General features: G+C 42.7%; 1 protein-coding gene across 1 annotated transcript in view; it reads right to left on the reverse strand.

The window, feature by feature from the left end:
• The window catches only part of SLC9A9 (solute carrier family 9 member A9), a 257,643-nt gene that overhangs the window by 104,269 nt on the left and 138,455 nt on the right, over positions 1–14,919 (reverse strand). The window contains exons 10-12 of the mRNA XM_053390193.1: positions 8,861–8,974; positions 6,907–7,018; positions 1,825–1,978 (exon numbers count right to left, since the gene is read on the reverse strand). Of these exons, the coding sequence (XP_053246168.1) occupies positions 1,825–1,978; positions 6,907–7,018; positions 8,861–8,974 (380 nt within the window). The remainder of the gene's footprint in view (positions 1–1,824; positions 1,979–6,906; positions 7,019–8,860; positions 8,975–14,919) is intronic.

The raw sequence follows: 14,919 nt of genomic DNA on the forward strand, positions 1-14,919 counted from the left end.
CAGCATGTGCGTCTTCCTCATCAGAAGACTCCCCCTCTGACTTGACACGTCTGTGAGCTTTCTCCATTATGCGCACAGGAGATGAGGGCTCACTCTTGGACACTCCCTTCACAACCTGTGGAGACGCCCTACTCTGTTCAGGGACCTGGTCTCCACCAGCAGGTTCAGGCTCTGGCTCTCTTTCCTCCTCAGAGTCAGACAGACAATCTGAGTGAACGTCAGAGCGCGGTTTGCGCCTTGCCCAACCATCCTGCTCAAAGAACTCAGCCTGTTTACTGACCAGAAGCTTGGTCTGATCACCTTCTGGGTATGCGAATCTCCACCCCTTGGTCGCGGGTTCATACCCACAGAAGATCATTTCCTGGTACTTTGGACCACCTTCTTGCTGCAACCACTTTGGTACAGGCACCATGGCCCTGCAACCAAAAGTGCGAAAGAAATGCACAAGCGGCTTCTGCCGATGAAGCAGGAAATACGGGGTGTCACCTACCACTGAATTGTAGCACCTGTTCATCGTAAAATTGGCCGTTTTTACCGCCTCCCCCCAAAAAACTTTGAGGCAAACCAGAGTCATCCAGTAGAATCTCGGATGCTCGAACCAGAGCTTTACTCCTCAGCTCTGCCACGCCTCTCTCCTGAGGAGAAGTCACCTTGTGACGTATCCCCCTCTGGCGAAAGAAACCCTTTAGAGCAGACCCAGTGACCTCTGAACCTCGGTCACATTTGAACCCTTGCACCTTGGTGGAGAACCTCAGTTCCACCTCTGCAACCCAATCTTTGATCAGTTGCGCTGCTTCCTCCTTAGCTTTCAGCGTGAACGCCCATGAGTTCTGCGTAAAATCATCTGTCAGCACCATCAGCCACTTGGCCTTGCCCAGACTTGGCTGTGGCATACCTAAAAGGTCTGCATGCACAAGCTCAAAAGGCTTTGTGGTGACCCTCTCCAAGCTTCCAGCAGCTTTCCAGCATGCAGCTCATACGTAGGGGCATTCCGGCAGCCCTCCAACACAGTCCCAGCCCCCTCTGGGCCTCCAGCCCCCTCTGGGCTTCCTGGGCGTCCACCAGCCCCTGTGCAGCTCTTGGCCCCTGCTGGGCGTCCCTCAGGCTGGCGTCTAGCCCCCTCTGGTGTGGCTCCCACTCTCTTCAGTGCCTGCCAACCGACCCAGGGCTCCTTCCCGTCTGCCTCTTCAAAAGGGACTGCACACGATTCATGGCTGTCTGCCATCTCTCCCCGGGGCCCGGCCTACTCACGATACAGTAGCACCTCCCGGTCCGGCAGATCCTTCCCAGCAAGCTCCTCCCGGCTGGCTCCAGCTACTCCTTAGCTGGCCTTTGGCTGCTGGCCTCTTTGCCTGCAGCTTCTCTCTTTCCCAGCGTCTCATCCGCTGGCCTCCTCACACACACGAACGTTGCTTATCTTTATTGCTGGTCTCCATAACCTATTCGGGGGGGTCAAGTTCGACCGGGGGTCCGGCACACTTCTCTGCGCAGCTCTGGTCTTCCCCCTTGGAACCTTTGACTCCAGCAGAGTAAACACAGCGGAAGTAGAAGCAGGAACGTTCTGTCGTGTGGTGGCAATAACTCAGGCTGACACGCAGCTCTCCTTATCTTAAAGTCTTTATTGCTGTACAGATCAACACATCGTAAATCTTCCCGGTGAGACGCAACTCATGTTGCTCCTTTCTCCTTGAAGCAAACACGCAGACAGAAAGCACACACAGAAATCCACGCCCCTTCCGTGTTCTCTGCCCGCCCTCAGAATGTGAGGCGTCATCACTCAGAACTCTTAACCCTGTAAGTTCTGAGCCCCCTCAACACACTGACCTGATTTGGAGCCATGCAAGCATTGGTGTGGTGCCTCCTCCAAACACCCAGACTGTGAAGAACACAATTAGTAAGGTGGTTGTCAACATCATTTGCTTAGGCTGAGAGTCGGTGTCCCGGATAGCCAGTGCAAATGCAATTGCACCACGTAAACCTTCAGAAGAGAGGGGGTGGGGGTGCACGGCAGGTGGGAGAGAAAGAAAACAATTTATTTCATTTTATTCATAAAATTTATATACCACTTGATTGTACAAAAAAGCCCAACAACCTCAAAGCAGTTTACAAAAAGAATAAAACAACCAGTGAAGAAACCGCTGAAAACAACTATTTGAAACATTCAGAATTCAACCCCCTCCCTTCCAGGCCTGCTGTATGATAAGCTGAAAACCATATTAAAATACGTGTCAACATTCTGCATGTCTTGATAGGCTTGCCTAAACAAAAATGTGTGTAGCAAGTGCTGAAAAGGGTACAGGGAGGGCATCAGCATTATGTCCAAAGTGTGGGTGCTACAACAATAAAAGATCAATTTCTTACAAATGTGGAATATTATGTGGTACCTGGACCAGTGCTTAACCCTGGACTAGAGATGAATGAGGAATTTGCTTTAGTCTGCATTTAAAGGAGAACCTTCCTAATTTGCACTTCCTGAAATAATGTGTCAAGGGTGAAGAACCTTCGGCTCTCCAGATGTTGTCAGACTACAACTCCCATCATGCCTGATGATTCACACTGCTGTCTGAGGCAGATGGGAGTTGGGAGTCCAACAACATCTGGAAGGTCACTGATTCCTTGCAATATGTGAACTGAAACACAGCATCCTTTGAAAATTGCACTTTGAATTTTGCAATGTGGTCCTTCAGCCAAGACACACCTATATACCTTATGGGAATTCCCCAGAGATGGGTGACCAAACATGTGTGAAGCAAAGTATCTTGAAAAGTGGCCTTGAAAGCCCACTTGAACAAAGGCCTGTCACATCTCTTCTAAAAACATGCTCAAAAATCTGCATGATGTTTTATTATCTGTTTATTCAGCTGCCTTGTAGAGTGCTTTTTTGTCAAAGAAAGAGGCTCCTCTGAAATGCGAATGCCATGTGGATTTATTATTGGAATGCTCAGAGCACAATATTCTGGGAACAAAAGCACAGCTCTTGAATGTGGAAAGGCAATGGCCTGGTTTCACGCTTCCATTTTAGAAATCTATGATTGTGGCTCTTTGGGGAGGAAAAGGAAACAGTGCCAAAACCCATTTTCTTTTTAGATGTTTGTGTTTCTGCATAGGGAGAATCACATTTCATTTATGCGCTGCTGTTTAACTCGTACGCAATAAACTTTACAACATTTTAGGGGCGGAGGGAATCTATTCCGCTTCAGCAGAAACATGCATAAAAACAAATGTCACAATGTCAGGAAGTCATGTTTTTGGCATTTTTCTCATGGCAGGTAGAATCTTATTTATCTCCCAAACGATAATTCCTTTGGACTGCCCTCCCCCTTCTGTTGAATTCACTTCCAAGGGACAGTGCTGAAGTTTCAGGGCTGGTGTCTGGGCTTGGCAATATCAGGCATCTACTAAGTTCGAAAGCACCTCAAAGTGCAAGTAGATAAATAGGTACCACTCTGGCGGGAAGGTAAACAGCATTTCTGTGTGCTGCTCTGGTTTGCCAGAAGCAGCTTGGTCATGCTGGCCACATGACCCGGAAAAACTGTCTGCAGACAAACGCCGGCTCCCTTGGCCAGTAAAGTGAGATGAGTGCCACAACCCCAGAGTTGTCCGCGACTGGACCTAATGGTCAGGGGTCCCTTTACACTTTACCTTTACTAAGGTCCACAACCCACTGTCAACCCCTTGGAATTTCCTGGTCTTGCTGCTCCTCTTTGTGCTTGCTGCCCTCCCCAAGCATGGAAGCTGTGTCAAGAGTGAGGAGCGTGAATATCTTTGGCTTGCCTTCTGCTTTTCCTCTGGGTCAGGGGTGTGTGGAACCTCAGGCCTAGGCCTCTTTATTTGGTCCTTGGGACTCTCCCCAAACCACACCTCCTCCCAGAGGCCACACCCTCCTTGAGTGCTTTTGCCTAGCTGGAATTTGCCCTTGAACTGTGATAATGACTCTTGTCTGGAAGGAGGATGGAAATATGTGTGGTGTGTGCAGAAACCTTCAACTTTTGCTGGACTATATAAGCCACCATACAAAGTCAAGAGTCATCCTTGTTAAACAGCAACCGTTCAACGAGCAAACATTCGCCATTGCAATGCAATGAGTAATTTTCCAGAAGGATTTTAAACGTTTGGTTTTTAAACTATATGGTGGAGCTGCTTTTGCAATGTTATAACTAAGGCAAAGTTATGCACCTACTGAGACCAAATAAAACAGCAGAAAGATAATAATGGGGGAGAGCCAGATCCATGCATCAAAAGTTCCCCATAGGGTGGTAATAAGTATGTTAAGCATGAGCCAAATGGTATGCCACATTTACAAAAGCACCCCCTCCCCAGGCCTGGGCACATTAAAAAAATAACAGTGTTTTGCACATGTAAAAAGCTTTTTAGCATGCCTACATTATTGTTTTCTGCGGGGGATACACCGTAAATTGTGAAGCCCACGTAATGAGCAAGTTCTTTAAATTAAATAGGTAATTCAAGCAAGATGCGAGGAACATTTTACAGATATTTATGAATTTTATTTAAGCCTCCCATCACTCCAGTGAAGAGGAGAAGTATGTTAGATTTGTTTCTCCAACCAATAAAATGCAGCTGCACCTAGAAAATCATAAGGTTGCCTCTGAATTGTGCTGAATAATACCGAGAGTGCCCATCTGGGGCAGGAAATGAAACTGCTTTATCCAAATGAATTTCCAAGAGCTCTTAGGGTGCAATAATAATTTAAATTAAAATCTTTCCATAAAAAGGGATTTACAATCCTGTTTTTATAAACATGACACGTAATTTGCACTCACGTGCACTCATTCTGGGGCTTTAAATCACCAAGAAATTTTCAGAGAAACATTGCTTTAGATTCTGTTTGTGCCTTGTGCTCCCAACTATGCCAGCTTGCTGAATAATTGCAAAGTACTTTGCACATTAAGACGCAAGGATTTGTCTATTTCTGTACAGGTAGGTCGTAATGAAGTCATGAAGCTCACTGAGTGACCTTGGGCCATCCACCATCTCACAGCCTATCTCTCTGTATAATTCCCATTTTTCTTTTTGGTCTGGCTCAGGCACTTCACCTTGCAGTGACAACCAACATGAAATGGTGGAATGGGCACATGACTCTCCAAGTTATTTCATTTACTTATCACGTGAATTTTTTCGCCTTACAAAATAAAGCAAACATCAATTAAATATTATAGCCACAAAGGCTGTAGTGCTAAAACAAGTAGCATAAATCAGCAAATTGAGCTAAAACAATAATATGTTTACAAAAAGTCTGGGAAAAGAAGAAGTTCCTTTTCTGGCATTGGAATGACACAAACATAGGAGCAAGAAAAGTCTATTTAGAGACAGCAGTCCAAAGCAAGATGAAAGTCATGTGCAACTTCAGTGCTCCAGGTAGGGTGGCCATGCATTCTACTTTACAGTCCTCTGTTTGAAGAAGTGTCTGATCCAAGTTCAGTCTAAAAATCAAGAACCACAAGAACAGAAGTACAGTGTCCAGATCAAGGGAAGTAATAGTGCCACTCTATTCTGCCTTGGTCAGACCACACCTGGAATACTGTGTGCAAATCTGAGTGCCACAATATAAGAAGTATGTTGAAAAGCTGGAAGGTGTGCAGAGGAGGGAACCCAAGATGATCAAGGGTCTGGAAACCAAGACTTATGAAGAACGGTTGAGGGAGCTGGGTATATTTAGCCTGGAAAAGAGGATACTGAGAGGAGATATGATAGCCATCTTCAAATATCTTAAGGGCTGTCACATCAAAGAGGGGGCATGCTTTCTTTCTTCTGCTCTGGAGGGTAGGACTCAAACCAATGGCTTCAAGTTACAAGAAAGGAGATTCCGACTAAACACTCAGAAAAGCTTTCTGACAGTAAGAACTGTTCGGCAGTAGAACAGACTCCCGTGAGAGGTGGTGGATTCTCCTTTCTTGGAAGTTTTGGATGGCCATCTGTCATGGATGCTTTAGTTGAGATTCCTGCATTACAAGAGGTTGGACTAGATGACCCTCTGGTCCCTTCCAACTCTATGATTCTAAGAAAGGAGAGCAGCCGTCAACCTTGAAGTTAAAGTTGCCCATCAACACTTAGTACCTGGAATAAAGACTGAGCAGGCACACTGTTTACCTGGTTACAGTCTTACCCATCGGGGTGAGATGTATTGTATTGCAACTTAAATTACAGCAATCATTTCTCAATTTGCGCCTATACATACAAATTATCACAATTAATCTTTAAAATACATAATAAAATGCTATTTTTAAGGAAATGAAATGAAATTAGCTTATGCATTTTTTAGTGCAAATCCATGTCCTTTGTCCTCTTTTTGGGCAATGCCCACCATAGCCATTAAAGAAAATGGTGGTGGTTCACCCAGCAATGATATATATTAAGGTGATGAATTCGGTGCTCACATTATGTATTAGGTTATTGTGTTGTGGAGAAGAGAGATATGCATGCTCATATCTGCACCACTTGAAGCCTCCACCCACTCAGGAGATGTTTTAAACTGGCCACTGTCCCACCAAAGGAAGCATGGTGCTTGCATCAATCAATTTCCAAGATGAAGGAATCCTCTCCAAATAGGACAGGGGAGAGGCTGCCATTTAGCAGTATGTTTATGCTGTGTTAGTTTCATTTCCCCAGCTAAGCTGCTGCTTTCAAGTCCACTTCATAAACTTTCATAATGGGCAGGCTGCACCTTGGTAATTAAAATGATTAAAATCATTATTGTATATCATCAGAGGACAGAGGCAAGGCTTTCTGAAGTGATGATAAATCTTTCCAGGCAGTGTGGATCACTGTGGAGTAGCTCCCTTGTCTTTGTCTAGTAAACCATCCCTCCCACCCCTCTTCCTTGGAAGAAAATTGCATCCTTCTATGCTCATTTCTCTTCTCAGCAAGCGGCAGAAGCCATTGACTCACCTGAGAACATCATCATATGTTGGAAATTCCTGGGAATCTTTTGTTTTCGGCCCAAGTTGAGAATGAAAGAAATTGGGTATATATTACAGGCTCTTGCTATGAAAATTGCCACCTACATCACGGGGAGTGAGAAGTTAAGGAAAATAAGGTGGAAAATGACACAACTAGATGAAGATGTGCCCAGTGCATGATCTAAAACAAACAGAAGAATCATCACTTTATGAGACTGTGGTGCAAGAACAGAATGAATATTTTCATAGCTTACTCAGAACTGCTTCTTTTCGCAGGGTTTTTCCTGTCTTCTCTTGAACATCTCTTTCACCCCCCTCCCCATTTCAACTACTCTAAATTCATGTTCCATCTTTGTCAAAGACAACAGCAATCTCTCTAAGAAACCCTTCGCTTGCTATAAATTGTTCAGGCGCCAACAGTATTATTTCCTCAAACAGTAATTCAGGAAGGATAAATGTACTTTGAGACATGATTACTGTCTCATTTCCTCACAATTCATATTGTATCTGTCTAGGATTCTCCACGCCGGCGTCTGCCCCCCACCTTCCAATTATTTTTGTAGGGTTCAGAAAATTGTGTTGGTTTTCTCATTATCCCTCTGTGCATCTAATGCCAAAGTTGCTTTAATAGCAATTTTAGATGAAATAAGGACATTTTACAGAAAAGAATAGAAAAAGCAAAATTACATCTCTTAACTGTACACAGATACCCTGCTGGAAGGAGATTTCTTCCAAGACCTCACCCTATGTATCAGGGCTCTTCTTCACCACATTGAAAACTTTAGCTGTACAATAGACACAAGCGGAAGAGAGCAACCCTGTGGCAAACTTTAGAAGCAGTATCTTGATGGAGATTTGAGAAGCATATAGATGGTGAACCTGTGGTCTTCCAGATGATGTTGGACTCCTGTCATCCCCAGATAGCATAACTATTGGTCTAGAAAGATGGGAGCTAGTTCAGCAATACCTCCATCTCTGATTTAGGTCAAAATACAGTAGCTCCACCTGTTCATTGTACATCCAGTGAATTGGTCCATGTGGACACTGTGACAAATGTATGTGTGTGTATTAAGAAGTTTGGGTTGGTTGCTTATAAATGTCGTTTTCAAAAAATGTGTTTTAGCAAACGTCAGTGCTCTTCATCAGTGGCTGCTAGTCATGTTGGCTGGATGCTACCTCCATGGTCAGGGTCAATATGGCTCTGAATGCCAGCTATAGGATGGTCACAATGGGAGAGTGCTAGTAAGCTCATCTCCTGCTTGTTGGCTTCTAAAGAAGCATCTGACTGGTAACTGTGGGGTAACAGTATGCTGGGCTAGATATGGCTTTTCTCTGATACAGCAAAGCTCTTTCCCATATGCTCTTATAATCTCAGTACAGGTGGGCAAGCATTCCTGAAAAACAGCACTAGACTGCTTTTTCATTTTATGTAGAACATCAGAAAGGGACAAAAGACCTGGCCATGTGTACTATTGGTGCGACCTAAAACATTCCATGCTTGGGAGCAATATACAGGGGCTCTGTGGTACTAGCGCAGGGGGATTAGATTCATTGATGGACATCTTCATGCAGAAAGGGTTCCCTGAAGCCCTGAAGTTTGAAAACCATCTGCAGGGTGAAACATCAAACACATTACACAGGGGATAGTGTAACAATATATGATTTGAGGCTGCGATTCAGTTGCGCATAAAGAACTGAATAAAATTATTACTAATTCAGGTTCTGGGTCCAATTAAAAATTCAGAACAGATTTTCTGGAGAGAGATTGATTTTGCCACCCCAAGTGTTCTTGGACATAGAAAATAGTTACAATATTCTTTCTTTTTTTGCATACGGACAAAGATATCTGCATTCTGGCTTATATCAACAATTATGGGATTAACTGCACACCATACATTGAGTTTTCCATACCATATATTTGCTGGTACCTTAAAAAAGGATACAAATGCTCCAAATATAAACAGTGCATTGAAGATGTGATTTTGGAATGTGAACAATGCTAATCCCATATAACAGAAGATAACATTCTCAGCCAAAAAGTTCATGAACTCGAACAACTGAAATGAGAAAGGGGGAAAAAACCCACCCCATTATCATCTGGGTTTGCCGTTTGGGAATGGATTTTCATGAAATGATCCACAAAACATCTAGTACATAGATTTTTTAAAACATTTAATCTCAATACTGAAGGTTGCAAGCAATGGTCTCAGTGAATGTGGAATAAAACAAAACAAAACAGTAGTAGACATAGACATAGACATAGCCAGGGGTAGTTGCTTTGAGCTTATAATTTAGGAGTTAGGGAAAACAATGCTCCCTGTGCACCACCTTTATCTGTTCCATAGGAACCAATTCCTAAGGGCCAAAGGGTCTTTGGCACCCCTCAATAAAATATTTGAGAGGCCAGCCCCCCCTCCCAAAGTTGATAGGCATTGCCATTCAAATGATGTGTGTGCACTGTGTTGTGTGATTGATTATGTGGGCTGGGGCCTACCCAGGGCTGTCTTACCCATAAGCACTAGGGGTGTGGGTCACCCGGGTGCCGGGTTCTCAAGGGCACCAGGCTGAGAGTCTGGGACCCAAGAGTTGAGTCTGGGGAAGAGCCCGCCTGTCGGTCAGTGTGACATGGCGGGCTCTTCTGCTGCAGGTGGTTCTGCGCCGCAAGTTCGGGGGCGACCAAGCCATCTTGGTCTGCCCCTTCCAATATTTTATTCAAGTTAGCACCCCTGGTTCCAGGGTTTTCTGAAGCAAATATGTGGGGCACACAGGGGGAATGTGGGAAGAGGAGGCAGGGAAGTTTGGTTGTACAGCTAAAACTCTTGTACAAGTGGAACTGTTTAGCTCGATACCACTCATAGTTTCTGACAAGCTTGCCACACTTGCATTTTAGGGGCAACAAATGGTGCAGAGTGTCAATTTCTCTAAACAAAAATCAGGAACCTGTGCTACAGCCACCCTATTCTAATTTCTGCTTAATTTAAGAATGTAAATTTAACATTATTTTTTAAGTTTGACAACAATTTTACTGCAACAAGATATATACTTTCTTCCCTGTGGGAAGGAAGAAAACACAAATCAAGCAATGGCTTTTTCAAGGAAACTCAATAGTCAATTAGCTTAATAGATTATAGTATGGGGAATCTTTCAGTGGCTGCATGGCCTGATGCAATATCTTCAAATATCAGCAGAAATAAGCTAGAGAAAACTTTAAAAATAAAATAAAATGCATGGCATTGGTCCTTTCCCCAAATTTGCTCTTCTGGATTCATCTTTGTAAAAATCCCAGTTAAAGTGGCTTTTGTAGCTGAATGATCTTGTCCCTCCGATGGTTCCTCATTTTGCAAACTCTGTCGATGAGCATTCATAAATCACAGCATTAAAAGGGTTGCTATGGAGACATTTCACTTTACATTTTCAATGGGGCTTATGTGCTTTTTTAAATCAGTGAAGGATGACAAAGGAAAAGGCAACAGATGTGAGAAATATTATTTCAGACAAAGACTGGAGGAAATGAATGGCATAAATGCCACACTTAGGTGCAAGAAAATGTTAACTGTGGTTGCAGACACATCAAAGATGCAGAGCTGAGCCGTTCAATAAATATGCTCACCCCAAACAGGAAGGACAAGTTGAACAAGGAATTTGCTTGCTGTAGTATTAAAGATTTTGGACAGTACAAACTGTGAGTGAAGCCTAAGCTCAGATAACTGGTGGGCACCAGAAACGGGGCCTATTCAGTGCTGGCTCCATGCTGATGGAACTACCACCCTAGAAAGGTGCATATGGCTGCTATGCCAATAATTTTTAGACAGGCACTGAATATTAAAAAGAAAATGATGGACTACACCGAAATGGTGAATATAACCGGGAAAATCAGAAACCAGGAAGGGAGAAACTTTAATAAGGAATGGGAAATGTTTTAGAAATTACCTAAACAACTGAAAACTTTGGCAGGATTTCAGTAACGGTTGCAATGTACAGTGGTACCTCGGGTTAAGTACTTAATTCGTTCCAGAGGTCTGTACTTAACCTGAAACTGTTCTTAACCTGAAGCACCACATTAGCTAATGGGGCCTCCTGCTGCTGCCGCGCCGCCGGAGCACGATTTCTCTTCTCATCCTGAAGTAAAGTTCTTAACCTGAAGCACTATTTCTGGGTTAGCAGAGTCTGTAACCTGAAGCGTATGTAACCTGAAGCGTATGTAACCCGAGGTACCACTGTACAAAAAACTAGGGTAAAAATTGATTACTTTAAGAAAAATAGAGAAAATATATGATGCAGTTGAAAAAGATTGAAAATGGAAACCATGGAAAGGTGGAGGGAGGTCTAAGGATCAGGGAATCCTAAATGTTGATGATTATGTCTAATGTTTGAATTTAAATGTGTAGTGTAAAACTGAATAAAAAAGATTATAAAAATAAAATGAAAAGGAAGGCGTCTCTGTTGAAGTAACGGTGATATGAATATGTACTTAAATTCATTCATTTATTTTATCTCCTTCAATCAGTCACAAGTGTTGAAACTTTGGCCCTCATCACATCCACTGATGACCATGCGGGGGCCATTTCTTCATGGTCTGATTTCATATGGCTGTGGCATTTGAATGAATATGATCACCATGGTGGCAGGGCTGATCTTAAGTCGCTTTCCAACCCAACTCTCAACTCTTCCCCTCAGGAAGTGGGAAAGATCCATGCCACTGACTTTGATGGTTTCCTGGGAACTGTAGCTTGTTAAGGTCTCTCAGAGTTATCAGGAGATCCCTCACAGAGTTACAATTCCCAGCACCCTTAACAAACTGCAGTTCCCAGGATTCTATGGAGGAGGAGGGGAGTTTGGATTAATACAGGAGTCATTTAAATGTATGGTATGGATGTTACCATGTGCTGCAGCTGAGTGGCATTGTATATGGCTCCATAGGAAAGCAGCTCCTTATATGGCAGAGGGTTTGTGAGAATGGCTCTTTAGATTAATATGCTCCTGTAAGATGTCAAACAAGAAACACGGAAGCAGAAAAGAATGAATACTATAAGAGATTTAGGATGCACACCTACACTCATTGGCTGGAAATCTGTGCAAGGACATATACAAAAGCCACAGTACCTACAAACACAGCGAAAATCTATGCCTAATATAAATAATTATCCTCTCATTATATTCCCCAAAGAGAAGCAATAGGACAAAATGATGATCCCTTTCCCCAAATCTCTGCCAGCCCTGCCCCATATTTCCTTTCCCCACCTGTGCTGTGCATGATTTGTATACAGCAGACATTCTGAGGAGTATCTATGGTGGAACACACACACCTCAGCATGGAAATGTGAATATTTCTGTTGGATACGTGAAGGTCATTAAAAGTCACAACCCACTGTAGTCACTGTTTTCCAATTTGGTGCAAAACTGATGGCATTTGAACATTGTGGTTTAATGAGCGCACAATGATCAAAAGTGTATCACGAAGTCAAGGATTATTGATAAATCTATAACAAAGGAAGTTCTTTTGCCGGACTTTTAAATTAAATTGTAAGGGAACACAGAGTCCATCAGTACTGCTGGCATTTGAAACACTTTTATTACATGATTAATGCGTAATATGTTAATCACTTTACTGGTTTTCTCTATTTCAATTAGAGATTTAAGAAAAATCGCACACATGCGCACACACAAAGCAGGTTTTGCTTTTGAAGTCACAGCCTGAAATCTTTGATGCTTTGGGTACAAAAAGAAAAAGTCAGGAATAATGAATGCTGACCACGCAGTGGTGTTATGTTCTTCATTCTTAGGTTAAGCGGCTTAGAATGGGAGGAATCATGCATATAAGAAGATAAGTCCCTGGTTTATTTTTACTTCATATGGGGTGACAATTTTAAAGCCTGAGCTTATTTAGGGATTGCAGCCTGCCACACAGGATCATGGCACGTTATAGGATTCTGGAATGGCCTCTGGAGTAAGATAACCTTGCAAGGAAAAGCAGCAGCAACAAAAATAGGGTGATCTAGTGAATTACCCTTTGCTGTTTTAAATATATTTTTTATTATCAGTTGGTTTCCACTAGCGCAATAATTTCTACTTGTGCAGTGGAACTTCTCCTCCTTCTCCTCTTCCTGTCCTCCCTCTCCTTCCTGGCTGAGCTGTAGTTCAGCATATCCTGCAACTTTGAGCAAGTGTCTGGCTGGTTCTTTGTGGCCTGTTTGCTTGTTGCAAGCAGGTGGCACAAAGACTCCATCAAGGCCCAGCGGTGTAGCTGCGTATTCCCTTGCAGATATTCCCAAATAGAGTTGACCACAGTGAACCTCCATGCGACCAAGTGGTGGAGGCCACATACAGAAAAGAAAAGAAAACCCCAGTGCTGCCATCTTCTCATGAACCTGAATCAGCCGCGAGTCAGATGCAAAACTGACGCCGGTCATGTAGCTATGTGGAATGTACTTAGCTGAGACCTGGGAGCAAAGAAAAATAGCTCTCAGCAGAAAGAAAGGCATAATTTGAAGCCAAATTTGTTGTTGTTGCGCCATGCGGCTGACAAAGAAACTTGGAGTGCTTTAATATGTAATTTGTCTCCCTGTGCTCACTGGGAAGAAGTAATGTCTTTGATGCAAACCAATTGTCCCCCAAGCCACAAAACACTAATATATTTACCTTTTTATTTTTGCATTGATGGAACAGGCTGCTGCTCATGTTTTAAACGCAAAGAGGAAAATCAATCTCCTTCTCAGCACCTCCCCCACAATGGCACCCTCTTGTGACTTGCCATCATAGCACCAACCTCTGGCAATCAATTCCATTTCTAAGGAGACGGAATACCATTCATTCATCTTCAATTTGCTGAGAGGAAAGCCTCTGTTCTGCTATATTAATTCTTGAAACAAGACCAGAAACTATTTTTGTTGCTTGCAAGCTTTTTTGTATGTCTGGTCAGATATCCATTTAGACCGACCTGAAATATTAGAGCTTAATATTCGACACCATGACCCTGGAATGCAGGAAATTAATCTGTTTTCATAAGAATTTTGTGGCCCCATGACTTTGGAATTCACTGCCAGTTGACATCTGTAAAGCTACTACTGTTCATTTCTTTGGAAAGGCCTTGAAACCCAGGTACTTTCATTGGCTTATTCATGACTGATTATTTGTGCTGCTGTTGAGCTTCTTTGGGTTGATGGTCTTGGGGGGGGGAATGTGTTTTATCTTTGGGCTGGGAATATATATTTATTTTGGGTGGTTTTATTAATGTTTGCAGGTTTAAGGGAGGTTTGGTATTCTGTTCTGTTGTTCATGGTTGGAAAGTGTATTCATATCTCTTGTAAACTATTCTGAATAAGTTTTACTCATTTAGATGGAGTAATTCATTGATATATAGCCATATATATCTATATCTATATCTATATAGATATATAGATATATAGATATATCCTAAATCAGTGATTTACATCACACAGCTATGTTACGAATACAGTATTAAAATTTACAATATAAAATTTATTTACATTATTCACTTACGTAACGGGGGGGGGGGAATCCCACCTCCCTCTTTTAACTTTTCTTTCTAGAGGCACGGGAGGTTAAAAACTGACTGCCACTTCTCACAAAGCCATTGGATGAGATGCTGTTATGTCACAGAATGTTCAGAAGCATTACTCCCAAGCATTATTATTTAGTCGAAGGCCATCAATTGTACAAAAATAAATAAATCACCCAGAACATGATAAAAACAAAACAGCACATCCAACTTTCCACATGACAACAATACTAATAAACAGAAGCACATTACAAAATGAGTGAAAGGCTGCCATTTATAACTGAACTCAATCATTACTTTAACCCAAAGATAGTAGTATAAATACTACTAGTAGTAATTCTAAGCTATTTCTAACCTATTGCTTCCCAGTGTTTTGAGGGAAGAACTGACCATGTGTTTTGTAACCAGAAGACAGCTGGTTTAATCTGACACCTTGGGCTAAAAGGATTTAGGTAGCATGGCTGGCAAGGCCAGTGGTGCTGC

The sequence above is a fragment of the Podarcis raffonei genome, chromosome 5, assembly GCF_027172205.1.
Source record: "Podarcis raffonei isolate rPodRaf1 chromosome 5, rPodRaf1.pri, whole genome shotgun sequence".
NCBI lineage: Eukaryota > Metazoa > Chordata > Lepidosauria > Squamata > Lacertidae > Podarcis > Podarcis raffonei.